General features: G+C 41.3%; 1 protein-coding gene across 2 annotated transcripts; it reads left to right on the forward strand.

Moving 5' to 3' along the window:
• Nucleotides 1-17,365: 17,365 nt before the first annotated feature.
• On the forward strand, nt 17,366-19,801 carry LOC145064949 (uncharacterized). 2 transcript variants are annotated; one of them, XM_079012312.1, is made up of 2 exons: nt 17,366-17,484; nt 18,375-19,801. In XM_079012312.1, exon 2 carries the CDS (start codon nt 18,600-18,602, stop codon nt 19,680-19,682), a length of 1,083 nt encoding a protein of 360 aa, XP_078868438.1. In that variant the 5' UTR covers nt 17,366-17,484; nt 18,375-18,599; the 3' UTR covers nt 19,683-19,801. The 2 variants fall into 2 exon arrangements, with proteins under 2 accessions (XP_078868438.1, XP_078868439.1); XM_079012313.1 differs by having other exon boundaries at nt 17,392-17,484; nt 18,588-19,801.
• Nucleotides 19,802-20,193: the final 392 nt, after the last annotated feature.

Genomic DNA, 20,193 nt, shown 5'->3' on the forward strand with positions numbered 1-20,193 from the left:
CGCAAGACAAGAGCGTTATGAGATTTTCACCAACATGATTTCCGCTAAGATGGGTCATGGAGAGTCTCTTACCGTGCACTTGCAAAAGATGCAAAGGTATGTCGACCGCCTTCGTAAGTTTAATGTTGACTTTGGGGAAGACTTGGCGATTGACATGGTGCTTCACTCTTTTCCTCCGATGTACAACCAGTTTAGGATGACCTAACACATGAACAAAGAAGAGGTCACCCTAAGCAAGCTCCAAGGTCTCTTGAGGGTTGCTGAGAGCAACTTCAAAGACAAGTCTGCTGCACCTGCTCCCAATCCGACTGCTGCTTCTGTCTTGGCTATTGGTCAAGGAAAGGGAAAGAAGAGGAAGGCTTCATCAAAGAACTATCGCAAGGTCAAAACCCGAGATGGTGCCTCTTCTAGTGGGACCAAAGTTGATCCCGCTAAGCCCTATCCTAACCCGAAGGAGGCAGAGTGCCACCACTGCCATAAGATAGGACATTGGAAGAGAAGCTGCCTAGAGTACCTGCAAGCAATCAAAGAAGGAAAGATCAAGCCATCTTTCGCAGGTATATATACAATTAAATCTAACGATTCTAATCATGCTATTTCTTGGGTTCTTGATACCTGTTGTGGTTACCACATTTGTTCTAATGTGCAGGGACTAAGAAGAAGTAGGGATGTGGAGCAAGGAAGGATCAATCTAATCATGGGGAATAGAAGATCGTCGCCTGTGACCAAGATTGGAGTGTATTCTTTAGTGCTTAGGAATAATTTGTGTTTAGATTTGAACAATTGTTGCTATTCGCCAGAAATGGCTAGAAACATCATTTCATTTCATGGTTTATATAGACAAGGATTTAGATTTTCTTTTAATAATGAGAATGGTTCTATTTTAGCTTATCTAAATGGTGTCTTTTACTTTGAAGCTATACCATGTAATGGAATATATGAAACTGTTATGATTGTTGATAACTTGGGAAATGATGATTTAAATATAGATTCTTCCACGATAAAGCATCCTTGTGGCATTGTCGTCTTGGACATGTCAACAAGAAACGCATAGCCCAACTCCAAAAGGATGGAGTGTTGGAATCATTCGACCTTAGGGAAGATGACACATGCGAGTCTTGCTTGCTTGGAAAGATGACTAAGTCACCCTTCACGAGTACATGTGAAAGGGGCGAGGGTCTATTGGACCTAATACATACCGATGTATGTGGACCGTTTAGATCAACCACGAAGGATGGGAACCGCTTCTACGTGACTTTTACCGATGACTATAGTAGATATGGGTATATCTACTTAATCAAGCAAAAGTCAGAAACCTTTGAAAAGTTCAAAGAGTTCAAGAATGAAGTGGATAATCAATTGGGCAGGAAAATCAAGATGCTTCGATCCGATCGAGGAGGAGAGTATCTAAGTCTTGAATTCCACGATTATCTCAAGGAGTGTGGAATAGTTTCACAATTGACGCCTCCTAGGACACCGCAATTGAATGGTGTGGCAGAAAGGCGTAATCGAACCTTATTGGATATGGTTCGCTCTATGATGAGTCGTGCTTCACTACTTATCTCTTTTTGGGGGTATGCCTTAGAGACTGCCGCCCATATCCTTAACCGAGTTCCTACTAAGAAGGTTGCCAAAACACCTCACGAGATGTGGACAGGGAAAGCTCCCTCGTTCGCACATATCAAGGTTTGGGGTTGCGAGGCTTTCATAAGACGAGATACTCACGACAAGCTCGAACCTCGAAGTGAGCGATGTATTTTCATCGGCTACCCGCAGACATCCTTTGGATATCTCTTCTATAGACCGAAGGACAATGTGGTCTTCGTTGCGAGGAGAGGAGTTTTCCGAGAGCGAGAACTCATAAGCCAAGGAGACAGTGGGAGGCAAATCGAGCTTGAAGAGATTCAAGAGTCGATAGATGAAGGAACCTCTACCGCTGGCACTCAACCCGAGGAGGAAACTCCGGTTGAACCGATTGACGAGTCCTTACCTCTTAGACGTTCCGATAGAGTTAGAGTTCTACCCCAGTTTTATGGTTTTCATATTACTACCGAAGGGGACACGTATATTAGTGATGGTACACTAATAAATCTTGATGAACCTAATAGCTATAAGGAAGCCATGGCAGGCCCGGAGTCTGCGAAATGGAAAGAGGCAATGGATAGCGAGATCCAATCCATGTATGATAACCAAGTTTGGAATTTGGTTGATTATGTGCCCGGACGTAAGACCGTTGGGTGCAAGTGGATCTTCAAAAAGAAGACCGACGTGGATGGAAACTTGCACACATATAAAGCGCGATTGGTTGCGAAGGGCTTCACTCAAACTCCCGGAGTTGACTATGATGAGACCTTCTCACCAGTTGCGAAGATTAAATCTATTAGAGTGATGCTAGCTATTGCCGCATTTCATGATTATGAGATTTGGCAAATGGATGTCAAGACCGCTTTCCTTAATGGAAAGTTGGCTGAGGATGTTTACATGGCTCAGCCGGAGGGGTTTGTGGATCCGAAGCATCCAAATAGAGTGTGTAAGCTTGAGAAGTCCATTTATGGACTTAAGCAAGCGTCTCGCAGATGGAATCTTTGCTTCGATGAGAAAGTCAAAGAGTTTGGATTTGTACGAAGCGAAGACGAGTCTTGTGTATATGTCAAAGCCAGTGGGAGTATAGTAAGCTTCCTCGTTCTATATGTCGATGACATATTACTCATAGGAAACGACATCCCGACTCTACAGGAAGTTAAGTCCTGGCTCGGGAAGTGCTTCGCTATGAAGGACCTCGGAGAGGCTTCTTACATTTTAGGAATAAGGATAGTGAGAGAAAGAAGTAAGAGACTAATTGGACTTAGTCAGAACACTTACTTAGAGAAGGTACTAAAACGTTTTAGTATGGAAAACTCGAAGAAGGGAGAATTACCGATACAAAGTAATGCCAAGTTGAGTAAGACTCAAAGTCTGAGTACCGAAGCTGAGATAGCAGAAATGAGCCGAGTACCATACGCTTCCGCAGTTGGCTCAATCATGTACGCTATGACTTGTACTCGCCCTGATGTAGCCTTCGCTTTGAGCATGGTTAGTAGATATCAAGGGAACCCTGGCAGAGCACATTGGATTGCGGTGAAGAATATCCTTAAGTACCTTCGGAGGACGAAGGAATGGTTCTTAGTCCTCGGAGGGAGTGATGACTTGAAGGTGCGAGGGTATAGTGACGCCAGTTTTCAGACCGACAGGGACAATTACCGTTCGCAGTCGGGCTGGGTCTTTACCCTAAATGGAGGAGCAGTGACATGGAAGAGTTCCAAGCAGGAAACCGTAGCTGATTCAACGTGCGAATCAGAGTACATTGCAGTGAGCGAAGCGTCGAAGGAGGCAATATGGCTAAAGAACTTCATCGGTGATCTTGGAGTCGTACCTGCCATAAAGGAGCCCATGGAGATTTTCTGTGATAACGATGGAGTGGTTGCCTTGACCAAGGAACCGAGGGATCATGGTAGATCAAGACATATCGACAAAAAATATCACTTCATTAGACATCGTGTAGAAGAAGGACAACTCGTAGTGAAGAGGATATCATCAGAAGATAACCCAGCAGATCCGCTTACGAAGGGACTGAGTAGGGTTAAGCACTTACAGCATGCTAGGAGTATTGGGCTGAAGGATGATATTAGCATAGTTAGATAGTATTAGAAACATGTAATAGATAAATGTAATTAACATTTGATGATTAAATAAAGGAGTTTTATTTATGAGTAATGTTACTGTCTTATGTTAATTGTTTAACTATTGTTTCACTTTGCATGTTTTGACTTCCGGAATAATTGACATTATTAGGAATAATAGAATTGTTCAAATTATCCACAATCGTTCATATGTTGGAAGTAGATATGAATGAAGATTGTCATGAATTGGTATGTAGATTGTCTAAATGGTGTTAGACATAGCAAAGGGTTGCTACAACGTTCATGAGTGCTTATGAACTAGTTTTGAGCATTGGAACAAACCCGCGCTTGTTGGAATCACCTTATGGAATAAGATATAAAAGGGTGATCGCAAGACGATAATATCATATAGTCTTAAAACCTAGATATATGGTTTGTTATTTGTTAATTGGTTGTACATTGATAATGCGAAAACGCATCAGTAACTCGGTGTTATAAAACGCATTGTTGTGTATAGTTGATTAATGAATAAGTAAATGCATATAAGTCGAAGTTTATCTGTAACTTTTATCTAAGAAGGTAAAAGCGATATCTCGGCCGCTCGATGATTTGATTTGACTTATGTGTCGGGCCCGGTCAGAATTGAATTGATGTGTTCGATTAAGTTCTATGTCAAATAAATCAGAGATCGAGAAACCTAAATGCTTGACTCACCATTCCATAGGATTGTCAGCATGATATCTAACAGAGGATTGTACGATCCCTTATCTAAAGGACAAGATTGATTAGATCAGAGTTTGACAGTGTCTTTGAGAGCTACGATTGCAAACCGAATTGTACTTGTGCATATAGTTACTAGACTTATCCAAGTGGGAGACTGTTGGAATAGTGTCTAAGGCTGCAACTATATTAGGCAAGTATTTGATCCGGTTGTGCATGGTCCTTTTGGGTTGCCTTCACCATAGCAACTTGATAGGATGATTTAATAAGAGAGAGTAAATATTATTAATATATTATGGGAATAATATAATGAATAATATATTGTTATTTGATTAATATAAGTCATAGAATTAATTAGAATTAATTTGATGACTTAAAGAGGTTAATTAAATAAAGGGGTATAAACTGTCAATTGTTTGATAGTTAAGCGTTAGACTGAAGATCCTTATAGATATACTAGGGATGAATTCTAGAAGCTAAAGGATAGCTAAATTCGTCCATGGCTTATCTAAGGAAAGGATTTGGATAGCCTTAAGAGAAGATTATCCAATTAGGGTTTAGGTTGTAACCCTTAAGGAGTCTACAAGTATAAATAGATCCCATGGGCAAGGGAAATCGGCACCTCTCCTAAAGTAAGAGAACCCTAGCCGATTTCCTTCCCTCTCCTCTCTCCTAAATCATCTTTCTTGCTATTGGTGTTTGTAAGCCATCAGAGGAGTGACATTTGTGACTCTAGAAGCTCCAAGACCACAAGATCAACAAGGAACTCAAAGGTATGATTCTAGATCTGTTTCAATGTTGTTATTTAACCTAATTAGCCATTAGAAGTCTTGGATTCAAAGCATGTTTAATTAGAAAGCCTAGATCCGAGCATTAGGGTTTTGCATGCGCACATAGGAAAGTTCTTATGGCTAAAACCCATCAGTTAGGACCAAAGGGTAGGTCAGACACCCCAGATATGTCTGACAGTATGTGATGATATTTTTATATGCTGGCATGATATGTTATATGTGATAGTGGTAGTAGGAGGGGAATACTCCCCAAGTTTCGGTCGTTAGGACCGAAGGGTAGATCGGACACCCCAGATATGTCCGATAATATGTTATGTTATGATATATGTGAAAGTAGCAGTAGTGGGTGAAATAGTCCCTGAGGATCGGTTGTTAGGACCGATGGGTAGTCAGCACCCCAGAACGGCTTGACACGGGTAGTCAGCACCCCAGAATGGCTTGACACGAGTAGGTCGGCACCCCAGAATGGTTGTACCGGGTAGGTCGGGCACCCCAGAATTTCCCGGCAGTATGTATGATATGTGATTGTATGGTATGTGGTACGATGGGGGAACTTACTAAGCTTCGTGCTTAGAGTTTTCAGTTTTGGTTTCAGGTACCTCTTCTTCAAAGGGGAAGGAGCTGGCGCGGTAGCGGTACATCACACACATGCTTTGTATTCCACATTATGAGATCTTCCTGGGGAATTGTACTCTAACATTTTTATGTTTTATAAAAATGTTTTCCAGACATGCAACATCTGTGTGAAATGATATGATCGTTGAACGTTTTATTCCTAAATGTTTTGCTAAGTATATGTTTTAAAAATGAAATTTTTGGCTAGTATTTTTGGGATGTTACAACAGGTTGACGAAGAGCGCTCACTTTCTTGCTATCAGCGAGAGCTCTTCTGCCGAGAGGCTGACAGAGTTGTACGTGAGGGAGGTGGTATCGCGACATGGAGTACCGATCTCGATCGTCCCAGATCGAGATGTGCGTTTCACTTCCATATTCTGGAAGAAATTTCATGAGGAATTGGGTACAAGACTACATTTTAGTACCGCATACCACCCACAGACTGACGGGCAGAGCAAGCGGACGATTCAGACGCTCGAGGACATGCTTCGGGCATTTGTGTTGGACTTCGTAGGGAGTTGGGACACGTATTTACCCTTGGCTGAGTTTTCCTATAACAACAACCATCGTTTGAGCATTGGTATGCCACCCTTTGAGCTGTTATATGGGAGGAGGTGTCGGACTCCCATTTGTTGGGGTGAGTTAGGGCAATGTGTGATGGGTAGTACAGAGATAATGCTTCAGACGACATAGTAGATACAGTAGGTTAGACAGAGGTTGTTGACCGCTCAAAGTCGCCAGAAGAGTTATGTGAATAGGCGACGATCCGAGCTCGAGTTTCAGGTCAGAGATTTTGTTCTCCTGAAGGTATCTCCTTGGAAAGGAGTGATCCAATTCAGGAAGAGGGGCAAGCTAGGGCCTCGGTATATTGGTCCATTTAGGGGGATCGCGAGGGTGGGCAGGGTAGCATATCGATTGGAGCTACCTGCGGAGTTGACCCAGATTCATGACACCTTCCATGTGTCTCAGCTGAGGAAATGTATAGCCGACGAGTCGGCAGTGGTGCCGCTGGAGGATATTCAGGTGGATGCGAGCCTGAATTATGCTAAGAGGCCAATCGCGATTGTGGATCGAAAGATCAAGGTTCCGAGGAACAAGGAGGTGCCCCTGGTTCAGGTTCAGTGGCAACATCGGAGGGGGTCTGAGCTGACTTGGAGACAGAGTCAGAGATGCGGGAGCAGGACCCGGAGTTGTTTACAGCATGAGACTTCGAGGATGAAGTCTGGTTCTAGTGGGGGAGAATTGTAACATCCCAAAAATCAGGTATACCTTATGAACCTTTATCTTTGAAGAATTATCATAATGATCCCTTGATAAGAAAGTGCATGATTGGCGGGTACGCGGGGCGTACTGGGGTGTACGCTCAGCGTACTCGTCCGCATCCAGATCCGGGAGGATTTCTAGATATGCGGGGCGTACCCGGCCCAGAAGAAAAACCCTATTTCCTTGAGCCTCCCTATTTAACCAACCTTATGGACCTTTTGTTCGCGACCTTTTCCAGAGCATTATCCTTTCAAAACCCTAAATCTCGTTCATATAGCAAGGGAGTGTCTAGGAGAGCCTTGTAGTGTGTTATTGGCCATTTGGAGCAAAGTGAAAGCCTTGGAAGAGGAAGAGTTAGAGCTCAAGCTTGTGGATCCGAGATTAGCAGTGAAAGAAGCTTCATTTTGAGGTAAAAAGCTTCAAGCTTTACATCTTTTCTGTTCATACTTTGTAAAGAGAAGTTTTAGGGTTTTTGTCCCCAAGTTCATAGCTTTATGAGTTGTTGAGCTTTAAGAAGCCGAGATCTGTCCCATGTTAGTTCATTTAGGGTTTCTATGTGATAAAAATCCATTCTTGATTGATAAGAGCTAGCCATACTTGAGTTATGGACCCTTGAGGGTTGGAAATAAAAGGATTTGAGTGATGGTGACTCCCATAGCCATGCAAAGGCTTAAAGTCACCAACTTTATGCATTAAGTGATGTTAGGGAGGGTAGATCTGGAGTTTAGACGTAGGTCTTAATCGTTTAAGACCCAAAAGGCAAGGAGAAGGAAACTGGGAATTACGCCGAGCGTAATCCCAATACGCGCATCGTACGGGGTGGCGTTCCCCAATTCTGAGAGACTGTCAGGTATGCCCAGCGTACACATCTGGTACGCGCAGCGTAACCCGGAGAGTTGACTTCTAGCTGACTTTTAAGGTTTGGTCTATTGTGGGGCCTTTGAGTTATGAGAGGGGTAAAATGGTCTTTTACCCTTCTGAGAGTGATGAACGATGACTTAGTCTAGCCTTTAGAGTTATATTGATTAGAGTATTTGTTCCACGTGATTAGGCGGAGGTTAGATCAGATTTTACCGAGTCAGAGATTTACCGAGTTACCCAAGGTAAGTCTTCTCACTATACTTTACCTAGAGTGGTAATCAGAGTTAGGTGTCAGTGTATTTGCATGATATTTATGTGTTATGATTTGATGTGATATGTGATATGCATGATTCAGAGTTTACAGAGTTAGGACCAGTGGGTCCATAGAGTTAGGACCGGAGGGCCCACAGAGAGTTGGGACTGGAGGGTCCCACTAAGACACATTGACCAGAGAGTCAAACAGAGTTATAGCCTTGAGTGGCTAATATGTGTTAGAGTAGTATTTTGGGAACTCACTAAGCAATTATGCTTACAGTGTTATGTGTTATGTGTTTCAGGTACTAGTGATGATCGTGGGACGGCGCCGGCATGATTCATACACACCCGCGGAGTTTTATATGTTTTTGATCTTGGGATATGTTTCTGGATTTGAGATGTAATACATTGAGATTTTTATAATAATTATGAATGGAAATGTGTTTTGAAAAATGTGAAAAATTGTTTATATTTTTACGGTGTTACAGCCCCGATTCGAGATATATGCATGAGGATGACGGTGATGACTCTGGTATTGGATACCATCCGAGAGGCCCAGGAAGGGACTGTGAGACCGGAGAACTGCAAGAGAGAGCGGGTGATTGGGCAGGTATCCGAGTTTGTTACCGATAGCTGAGGGCTTATGACCTTTCACGGTCGGATTTGGGTGTCGTTTATGGGCGGGGCACGTAGCATACTGATGGAGGAGGCGCACAGATCGAGATTCTCGATCCATCTTGGGGCCACTAAGATGTATTTGGACCTAAAGATGGATTACTGGTGGCCCTGTATGAAGAGGGATGTTGCGTGGGTAGTGGAGAGGTGCTTGACCTGTCGTCGGGTTAAGGTCGAGCACGAGCATCCGCATGGCAAGTTGCAGCCACTGGAGGTTCCCCAGTGGAAGTGGGAACATATTTCCATGGATTTCATCACCAAATTGCCGAGGACCGCGAGTGGTGTTAATGCAATTTGGGTGATTATGGATCGGCTGACGAAGAGCGCTCACTTCCTTACTATTAGTGAGAGCTCTTCTGCAGAGAGGCTAGCAAAGATATATGTGAGAGAGGTGGTGTCGCGGCATGGAGTGCCAATCTCGATTGTGTCAGACCGAGATGTACGTTTCACTTCCAGTTTCTGGAAGAAATTCCATGAGGAGTTGGGTACGAGGTTGCACTTCAGTACCGCTTATCACCCACAAACGGACGGACAGAGTGAGTGGACGATACAGACGCTTAAGGACATGCTTCGAGCATGTGTCATGGACTTTGGGGGAAGTTAGGATATATACCTACCTTTGGCTAAGTTTTCCTACAACAACAGCCACCATTCGAGTATTGGTATGCCTCCCTTTGAAATGTTATATGGGAGGAGGTGTAGGACCCCCATCTGTAGGGGGAGGTAGGACAGCGAGTGTTGGGTAGCATCAAGATAGTGCTTAAGACAATGGAGCAGATTCAACAGGTCAGATAGAGGTTACTAACAGCCCAGAGTCGCCAAACGAGTTACACGGATAGGCGACGATCCGAGCTTGAGTTCCAGGTTGGGGATTTCGTACTCCTGAAGGTATCTCCTTGGAAAGGAGTGATCCGATTCAGGAAGAATGGAAATTTGGGCCCCGGTACATTAGTCCTTTCAGGGTGACCGCGAGAGTGGCAAGGTAGCATACCATTTAAAGCTACCTGCGGAGTTGAGCCAGATCCATGATACCTTCCACGTATCCCAGTTGAGGAAGTATATAGCCGATGAGACGGCAATAGTGCCACTAGAGGATATTCAGGTGGATGCGAGCCTGAATTACATTGAGAAGCCAGTCATGATCCTAGATCGGAAGATCAAGGTTCTGAGGAACAAGGAGGTGCCTCTGGTACAAGTCTAATGGCAACATCGGAAAGGGTCCGAGCTGACTTGGGAGCCGGAGATGGAGATGCGGGAGCAGCATCCAGAGTTGTTCACAGAATGAGACTTCGATGGCGAAGTGTAGTTCTAGTGGGGGAGAATTGTAACATCCAGATTTCTAGGTATCATAATTTGAATATTTCTTTTGAGATAAGGAGAGGGACTCGACGAGTTGGCACCTAAACTCGTCGAGTAGGATCGCAACTGATGACTCGGATTAATTAATGGACTCGGAGAGTCGGTGAGTCGACTCGACGAGTTCGTGCTGTGGACAGAAACCCTAAATCTTTGGGCCTCAACCCTATTTAAAGGTCCTTATGGCCTTCATTTGTGGCCACCCTTCCAGAAGAAAGAACCCTAGCAAGCTTGAGCTTGTGAAGTGAGCGAAAGAGCCATCTTGAGCCATTTGCTGTGATTTTGCTAAGGAGGAGAGGTGATCCAGCAAAAAGGACCATAGGAGGTTGTTATTCTGAGACATTCAAGCAAGGAGGCTTCACTTTAAGGTAGCAATGCGACCCTTCCCTTCTTTATTGTGTAGACTTCTTGAATCTAGGGTTTCTTTACCCTTTCTTGAGTTGGAATAAGAAGCATGAGGAGTCCCAGAGTGGAACAGACCTTAGATCTGGACCTTGAGAGGTCTAGAGAGTCCTAATCGTCCAGCTTTATGCAGTTCCATTGGAGTTTTGAATCTTGGTTGTCATATTAAGAGCTAATTCATCAAATAAAGCCATATGAGTGTTGCATGAGCATAAAGATTGGACCTTTACGTGACTTTTGAGTGTTAAAAGGTCAGATCTATAAGTTAGAGAAACAGATCTGACCTTAGAAGGTCAAATGAGTATGGCCATGGAGAAAACTCGCCGAGTCCATGAGAGAACTCGACGAGTCGGATCGGGTTGCCCCGTGATTCGTGACCAGTGGTAACCCGTCGAGTTGGGAGGTTAACTCGACGAGTCGAGTGAGGCCTTAAAAGGATTCAGAGGATATATATGAACTCGCCGAGTCCCACGAGTCCACTCGGCGAGTCCGGTCAAATTTAGACCATTGACTTTTAGGGTTTGGTCAACATTTGGACTTTTGGGTCTTGGAGGGGTAAAATGGTCTTTTACCCTTCTGAGGGATTATAGGTGGGATTAATCTAGCCTTTGAGAGTCGTTGTTAATTAGAGGAAAATTTTTTATGTGATTAGGCGGAGGCTAGATCAATATTTCGAGTTCGAGATTATCCGAGTTACCCTAGGTGAGTCTTCTCACTATACATTACCTGGAGTGGTACCTATGTGCAGACCAGAGGGTCTTATGTGTTATGTGTATGTATGAGATTATGTGCCTTGTGATATATGTATGCTATGTGATATTAGACCGGGTCGGAGGGTCCAAAGATTTAGACCGAGCCGGAGGGTCCAATGATTTAGACCGGGTCGGAGGGTCTAAGGATTTAGACCGGGCCGGAGGGCCCAACGAGCTAGACCGGACCGTAGTGTCCAACAAGCTATGGGACTGGTGGGTCCTGCTGAGACACATTGACCGGATGGTCTTACCGAGTTATAGCCTCTAGTGGCTTATGTGTTGTATGTGGTATTTTGGGGAACTCACTAAGCATTTATGCTTACCGTGTTATGTGATATGTGTTTCAGGTACTAGCGAGGATCGCGGGAAGGCGTCGGCATGATGTGTACACACTGGAAGAAGAGTTGTTTGAGATTCTGGGATTTGTTATTATTATGACATTTGACATTTATGAGATTTTGAGAACTATTATATGAGTTATGTTTGTTTTAAAAATGAAAAATTGTTTTAAATTCTCACATCGTTATAGGATTGACTCGCCCTCGAGTCAAATAGCACCAAAGAAGGCATAGAATTTACAAGGAAAGTACCTAAATGAAACAAAAGATAAGCATAAACAAATCAAATCAATAACATAAATAAGGAGATACATACCAGCCACAACATCAGGTGTCACGCAGACCTACTCGGCAGTCAGCTGAAAAGCTCTCCCACGAGCTCTCGGAACCTCGGACTTCCCCGACCGACCATCAGTAATACGCAAGGTAGCAGGAGTAGGGGCCTAAGTTGAACCCTGAGTGAGCTGAGGACACTCAGACTTCTTGTGGCCAGTCTGGTTACAATGAAAGCAAAAAAAGAAAATCCCTTGGGGCAATCCTTTGTCATATGCCCCTCCTTGCAACATTTGAAACAAATCATCGATCAGCAAGATCCCTCGTGACTCTTACCACACTTTCCACAAGTGCGGCCCTTCTAGGCTCCTGCTCTAGAATCAACGGGCTTGAACCGCTTGGTCATCGTTTGCGACTGCACTGGCCTCCTGTCTCTCCCTTGAGTCTCTTTCTCCTCCCTCGTCTGGGTCTCCAGCTCGATCTCCCTCCTCCTGGCATTGGTCTGCAGCTCAGCCAATGTCCGATATGATGAGTTCGCCACGAACTCCCGAATACCCCTCCTCAAAATTCTCACGTACCGAATCACATGTGCATGCTCCGTACACACATGCTCAAGGCAGAATAATGCACTCTCGTGGAACATCTTGGTGATCAAAGTCACCGTCTCTGTCTTCTTCTCGAGAGACAGAAACTCCTGGGCCAATCGTTCCCTCTCCACCCGGGGAACGAACTCATCTCTAAATAGCTCAGTAAACCTCTCCTAAGTCACTGCAACATGCTCTGTAGGAGAATAATCAGTATTCACAAACTTCCACCAATCCTTCGCCCCCAAGCGAAGCTGGCTCAGTGCAAATCAAACCTTCAGGTTCTCAGGCATGATCAGGTATAAAAACATCCCTCAACATCAAATATCCATCTTATCGCAACAATCAGGTCCTAGGTCTCGTCAAACTATGGTGGCTTCGAGTTGTTGAACTCTCAGTACATCAATGAATCACCCACTGAGGGCTCACGGTTTCAAGGGCCGCGGTGGTTGCGGAAACGACAGCCTTAGTGACGGAAGAATAGCGCTCGTCAAAAGTTTTGATCAATGTGGTCTTAATTAATAGAACCGAACATCTCTGGGATGACCTCCTTGATAACTGCGGCCACCTCCTCAACAATGATCCTGTGGATCTCATCGTCACTGGTACTCGGCCTCTCGGGGTTGCTAGATCCTGAACCTCGGGTAACCACCATATTCTCTAAAACACGAACACGGAAATCATCAGGGACAGGATAAAATGCACACACAACACTTATACATCCCTGTAAGCTCCTTATCATCCTAAGATTCCTTCTTGAGTCGCGTGCGGATCCGACGCTTTCAATAGTATGGGCCTAATACTACCTTCCACACCAATCCATATTTGTCCCAAGTCGTCCTCTTAAGACCCTAAGTCATAAGTACTCTATCCCACATAGATATCTAGCTATTCCCTCAACAGACTTCTCAAATTTAATATTTAGGCACTTACCCTAGACTACTCCTCAACGCCAAACTGCCTTGTAAGGATCTCCACCATTCTTGCCATCTGCTCCACGCACACCAATCATACATGATATAGGGCTCAATAGACAGTCAAATAAATGATTCTTCCTCAAGTCCACAACCAAACAAGGAACAGGAAGAAAGACTAAATCATGTATTCTAAGGCTACAAAGTCTTAACCATCTATAGTTAAGCAACATACACAGAACAAATAGCAAGGATAGGTTCAATCAAAGAAGCGACCTTCTATGCTAAGACATCACGAATCAGACAACTCTAAGCCATACCTCTCGGGGATACCTATCCTACCATCTAGCATGCAGTTCTAACAACTCCAGAATAACTCGTCTCATAATATAATCAAGTAAGGGTATTTTAGGAAATCACCGCTCGGGCCCTGGCTGATTGTACACACCGCTTCGTCCTTCTTTTCTCTTAAAAGTCCTTTACTCTTTTGGAAAATCTTTTCAGGAAAATCATTTCTTTTTGAAAAAAATTAATCAAATCCTCGGTTTGAGTCTAGACATACCTGAGGGTGTGCCCGAATCCCTCAAATCAAGGCTCTGATACCAACTTGTAACGCTCAAACTTTCCAAACAAAAATTTCATTTTCAAGTTTCCTAAAAACATTGTTTTTAACACCAACCTATGTCAAATATAAATGCCAAATACATAACATCATAAAACAAAGTCAGAGTATCCCAGAAACCACAAATATCCTCATTACGGGTGTGTACAATCATGTCGGCGCCTTCCTGCGATCCTGAGATGTACCTGAAACACATTTAAATCAACACTGTAAGCACGAAGCTTAGTGAGTTCCCAAAAATGCAACATACATAAATAATTAGCCTCTCATGGCTATGTCTCAACAAGGATCCTCTGGTCATGTGTCTCAGTGAAGACCTTCCGGTCTCACGTCTCGGTATGAACCCTTCGATCATAACTCAATATACATACACAAAAATAATATAACAACATAAGTCACAAAGACAGAATGCACATATATAGTAATTAAGACCCTCCTGTCACACATAAATTACCACACGGTAAGTATAGTGAGAAGACACCTCGCGTAGCAAAGTAAATAAATCTCGCACCTGAACTGCCAGTCTAGACTCCACCTAAAATATGCCACAATATAACTCTAATTAATATTAATAACCTCGTAATGCTAGACCGAGCCTCTCAACTAAATCTCAGAAGGGTAAAAAGAACATTTTGCCCCTCATTGGCCAAAACTCCACAAATTGACCTAAGTCAACGAAAGTCAACCCCCAACGAGTACGTTGGGCGTATAACTCCTTACACTGGGCACACTATTGGCTAAGCATGCAACGGGGGTTTTCGACTCTACGATGCGCGTAGCTGGGGGTACACACGACATACTCCTCGGACTCCCACTTCTCACTTCATTAAGACAAGTATTCCAACTATAGATCTGAGCTAAGTAAGACCTCTTATTCTATAAAGCTACCGACTTTGAGCCTTCGCATGGCTAGACAAGACCTAATCCCAAAAACTCTAACTTTTTCAACACAAAAGACCATACAACTCATGCATGGAGAGATTTAGACGTCCAAGCACTCATTTTTATGGATTAGAACACTCTAATACACCTAAAAGGACAAAAGAATAGCTTTGGAGTTCACCAAACTCACAAAGCTCCATACTTGGGACATAAACCCTAAAAAGGACCCAAAACAAGGACTAGAACAAACAATGAGCAAGTTTTGAACTTGATACCTTTGGAAGATGCACCAACTGAAGCAGAACTCAGAATCAAGAGCTAGAAACACCAACTATCCTTCCTTCAAGGCTTCTTCTCCGCCAAAAGCTTCACAAGAACACTCAAATGAGACACAAGCACTCACACAAGCTAGGAATAAAAGATTAGGGTTTTAAGGAGGTTGGAGGCTGATAATGGTGGCTAGAAATAAGGCTATCATGTTCCTTAAATAGGGGCACAAGAAAATATTAGGGTTTCTTACTGAGCCTAGTACGCCTAGCATACAGTTTGGTACGCCCAGTGTACTAGGTGGCCTCTGTGACAATGCTAAGTGCATGAGTACGTTGTGCGTACTTATACATACGCCCCGCATACTCAAATGTCACATTTTTCAATACAAGGACCAATCTTGGCATATATATAAAAGGTTAAGGTCTGAGAAGTTATACCTACTTTTGGGGATGGTACAGTTCACATGCAACCTATTTGTATCTAAGTTTTGTCTATTGATTGAAAAAAAACAATTGAACGTCAAGAAACCTAAGGAGGCCTTACTATAATCGAAATTACAAGGGATTTAGGGTTTACATAGCATTTGATTATTATAGAAAATAATCAAAGTAGTTCCTTTCTTCTGATCTCTTGGAAAGCTAGCACCAGAAATCCAATGCCTCTAATGTTTTATACCCAAACCCTAGCGATAGAGGACTTGGGAGGAGAGAGGATTGAAGATGAAAATTTCGGCTATTCTTTTGAGAAAAGGAGTTACCGAAAATCATAGGCTAAGGACCATATTTATAGTTGTTAGGAAAACCCTAGAAACCCTAATTTGAAATAAAAAAAATTATTTTAAATCTGGAATTTTCTAGTTTCCTAATTATCCATATTATTCTATAAACCCTAGATGACCAAGAAAAATTCGGCCAAACCTAGGAACATTCACGAAATCTTCTTTTGTTCAACTATTGAACAATCACAACTTTATTCCTTGTACTTTTAATTAATCCAGTTAATCCCAAAATTAATTTTAACTAAATTTTTTTAATTATTAATTAAATAATACTATTTCTAACTAATATAGTAATCTCATAATATATAAATAAATTGTTTATTGATATTTATCAATCATATAATAAACCAATAAATCAACGTCTATCTGCAAAAGTCATTCTGTCAATTACTAGTTTTGAGGTCAACCTAAAAAGGAATTTGCTTTTAATTCAAGTATATATATATATATATATATATATATATATATATATATATATATATATATATATATATATATATATCAATTTAGTTACTTAATTAGACATCTATAGTTTCTATTTGTTGATTTGTTTTCATTCCAGATTTCGTTTGTTAATTTGTCTCCATTGCAATTGTATGTTAATCTGTTGCCATTCAAGAAATGATCATCAGACACATGGAAGAGTACATATAGGTTGTCATTCAAGATAAAGAAACATTGATCGACTTAAGTACTAAACGAGTAATCAAAAGGCAGAATTAGCAATCAAATTTTGATAATTAAAGTTGGAAATCAAAGGTTATGAATCATAATTGTGAAATTAAACTTTGATAATAAGAAATTGCAATCAATGGCTGAAATTTTATGTTGTTGCTTTTATGGTGTATGTGATGTGGATAAGGTTCACAAATATTGTCACGAGAAGAGGCGGTGGGTTTTTTAGTTGGAATGACAATTCTAATTTATTCATAAACTACTCTTAAATCCATTTATTTCCCGGACGAGACTTGAACCGTCGGTTCCAATGAGGAAGGACAACACATATACCATTGGGCTAAAATCCCTTTGGTTAAGAGGCGGTGGGTTTTTTAGGTGGTCAAACCGATTTCGGTTTCGGTTAACTCAGTTTTTTTTAAAACTTGTTTTCGGTTTAACTCATAAAGAAACCTATTTTTTAAAGCTCAAATTTAATCATACCATGACATTACTTGTAATACATAATACTAACATTGTTTGAACTTAGAAATACATGAAAAGAAGCGTAGTTTAAGAAAATGAAAATAATCGGAATTTTAATCTTCAAAGTAATCCTTCTAGCATAAAATTTCAATACATAAACCATCGTAAATCTAGAAAAAATATTTTGCGTAATAGGAGACACCGGTCCTTCACTATAAAAACAACCCTTTGCGTTCTTTTTTTCTCCGCTCTGCCAACGAAACCGTTGCTTTTTCTTCCTATTATCTCTGTTTAAAAGATCGACATCAACAACACGAACAATAGAAGCTGTAAAGTAAGTATTGATTTATTGCTGTTGTTCGTTCTTTCTTCCTTGTATAGTATCGCTGATGCCTGATTGCATATTGACCAAAATAGTCGGATATCTGATGTGTATATTGTACCGCACAAATACTAAATGCTTCACAGTGGTAATTTATGAGCCTCGTTTGTTCCTCCTGAAGGAAACGATTTCAGTTTTGTATGATTCTGGTTTCTTAGATTCTTTGTTCCCTTAAGTAGTTACATTAGATTTGTTTCCTTCTCCTGATTTTATGCTTAATCCAGTACTTTTATTTAATTTTGTTTTATGGGGTTTTTAATAATGTGCATATAAAGTAGTTTTTGATAATTTGTTAGATTTTCTAGGCTTTGATTCAATTTGGTATGTTGGGTAACAAGAAATATTGCGTAATTCTTAACTCTGTTAAGTTACTTTCAATAACATTTTTACCATGAGGTTGATCTACAGCTTCCAAGTACTGTTTTTGTTAAGAGCATTGCTTTCATCCGTAACAGCTAAATTCCAAAATCTGTATATAAGCTCTACGATTTAGGGTGAATTGTCTGTAAGATAAGTATTTAGCAACAAGAAGGTGAATACATTTTCTTATCCCTTTTATAAATCAGCTAGCAATCTTGTTGATTTAAATGAACTTCTGTTTGGATGATTTAGAATAATTTTTCAAATCAGCTAGCAATCAATTTCTAAGTACAAGCAAAAAACTTATGAACTAGTTGGGAAAACAAAATGGAACTATGTTTTTTTTACATTTTCAACATAACCAATTTCCCCCAAAGGCTTTAGCGCTTTATGGCGCTTTGCGCTTTTTAAAACCAAGTTTCCCATCTTTTCTGTTTTGCTTCTTTGTTAAGTTTTTTTTTCTTTTTAATTTTTTTTTATAGTGGCAGGCCACCCGAAGGTTAAAGCCTGTGGGATTCTAAACTGGGTCAACTCCATCAATTTTTGGTTTCTTTTTGTAGTTATGTAACAAAAGATCATATGTATACGCCTCTTGTTTTCTTATTGTCTGATTGATGTTAAGCATATTTCGTCATTTTCATCTATTGGAAACGGTTCTAATTGATATCTATTTTTTTGTGTATTTTATGTGAAAGTTGCATATACCAATGCCTCGAATGTTTTTAAATTTTGTAATGGGTAAGAGAAGGAGAATGAATAGAAAGAAAACGCATGATGATGCATCTGGTGTTCGAATGAAGAGGATCAAGACTTGTGACAACGTGTCTTGGTCGGATCTTAACCATGATATGCTTAATTTAGTTATGATGAAACTTGGAGTCATTGATTTCGTTGCATTCAGCAGAGTTTGCAAGTCATGGAGATCACTTGCTCTTTGTAATAGGAACAAGTTTATAGTGTCGAGACCACCCATGTCGGTATCTATCCAGTCTGAAGCTAAAGAGAAAGGGTTCTACTACCTGAAGGACTTTGAAGGAAGAACATTGAGAATCATTCTTCCCCATTCTGCTATGCAGAGGTGGTGTGTTGGAGTAACTTGTGGTTACTTGGTTTTTTATGGTCAGGAAGTCGGCGACTTCTGGCTTGTGAATCCCATCACAGGGCATGAACTTCATTTTCATGGTGTTCCCCGTGGATACGATTGTTGCCCTGGAGATACAGAACCTTTCCTTGTCTTTTCATCTTCAATATCCGAATGGGTGTTGGTTGTGGTTACTGCATGCAGTAAAGATAAAATATGGTTTTGTAGAGCGGGTAAACGAGGATGGCGTTATGTCTCCTCCCCTTTCCCCGCTATCAATGATGTACGTGCTTTCAAGGGGAAGATATATACCATACACTCTGTTTCTACATCAGATGAAGTGGAGCTATGTGAATTGAAACTTTATCCAAAGCGTAAATTGGTGTTACTCGAAACCAAGAATTCTCCGAAACCAAATTTCAAATATCCGGGATTTGTGAGTTCTTGTGAAAATCTTTATGTGATAGACCGGGGTTCAAAAAAACATCCATACAAGATTCATGAGATAGATCTTGACCAAATGAAATTGGTCTCACGTGAAAAGAAAGCTGAAGAATATGCCTTATTTCTTATCGAGTTTAGCTCTGGTTACCTCCCCCCACAGCACGGGAGATATGTTGTTTTTGATAAAAATGGAAAGGGCGGGTCGTTTCATGCAAAAATCTGGTATTTATTCTTTGATTGTTTTAATGTTGATCTCATACAATAGTGATGACTTGTTAGCACATTTATCTTTGACTTTATTATAGAAACATATCTTAGAACATCATTGTCAAGGCTTTTGACAACCATCATTATCGTAATCAGCATCTTGATTTTTTTAGGTAATTTGGTTTTCGCTCACCCTTTTTGCTTTGGGTGGATGCAACTGTTAATTATATCACATTTTATATTCTATTTTACTTTCATTTATGTCTAATGCATTATGCGTTGCGCATTGGGATGATGTTTCGTTGCGACTGACGAACCTTTTTTTGGTCTTATGGTTTTCCCACAATGATTTTTCTTTCGCAACAACCAATAGTTTATAAAGCGAAAACATAATTTGTATAGCAGCTCTCGTTACTTTGTCACACAGTGTTGTTTATAAAACAAAAGTATGCCCTCAAAAAGGAAATATGGTTCAATCATCGTGCAAAAACATAGAACAAGAAGACAAAAGTGTGAGATCAGATGATCCACGTAGTATCCTTTTCAGCCCAATAGGGGGGGCAAGTTGG

Source organism: Lactuca serriola, chromosome 7 (assembly GCF_051521515.1).
Source record: "Lactuca serriola cultivar US96UC23 chromosome 7, Lser_US96UC23_V15, whole genome shotgun sequence".
Lineage (NCBI taxonomy): Eukaryota > Viridiplantae > Streptophyta > Magnoliopsida > Asterales > Asteraceae > Lactuca > Lactuca serriola.

Coding starts and splice junctions, on each gene's coding strand:
- LOC145064949 (XM_079012312.1), top strand. CDS start 18,600: ATGCCTCGAATGTTTTTAAATTTTGTAATGGGTAAGAGAAGGAGAATG.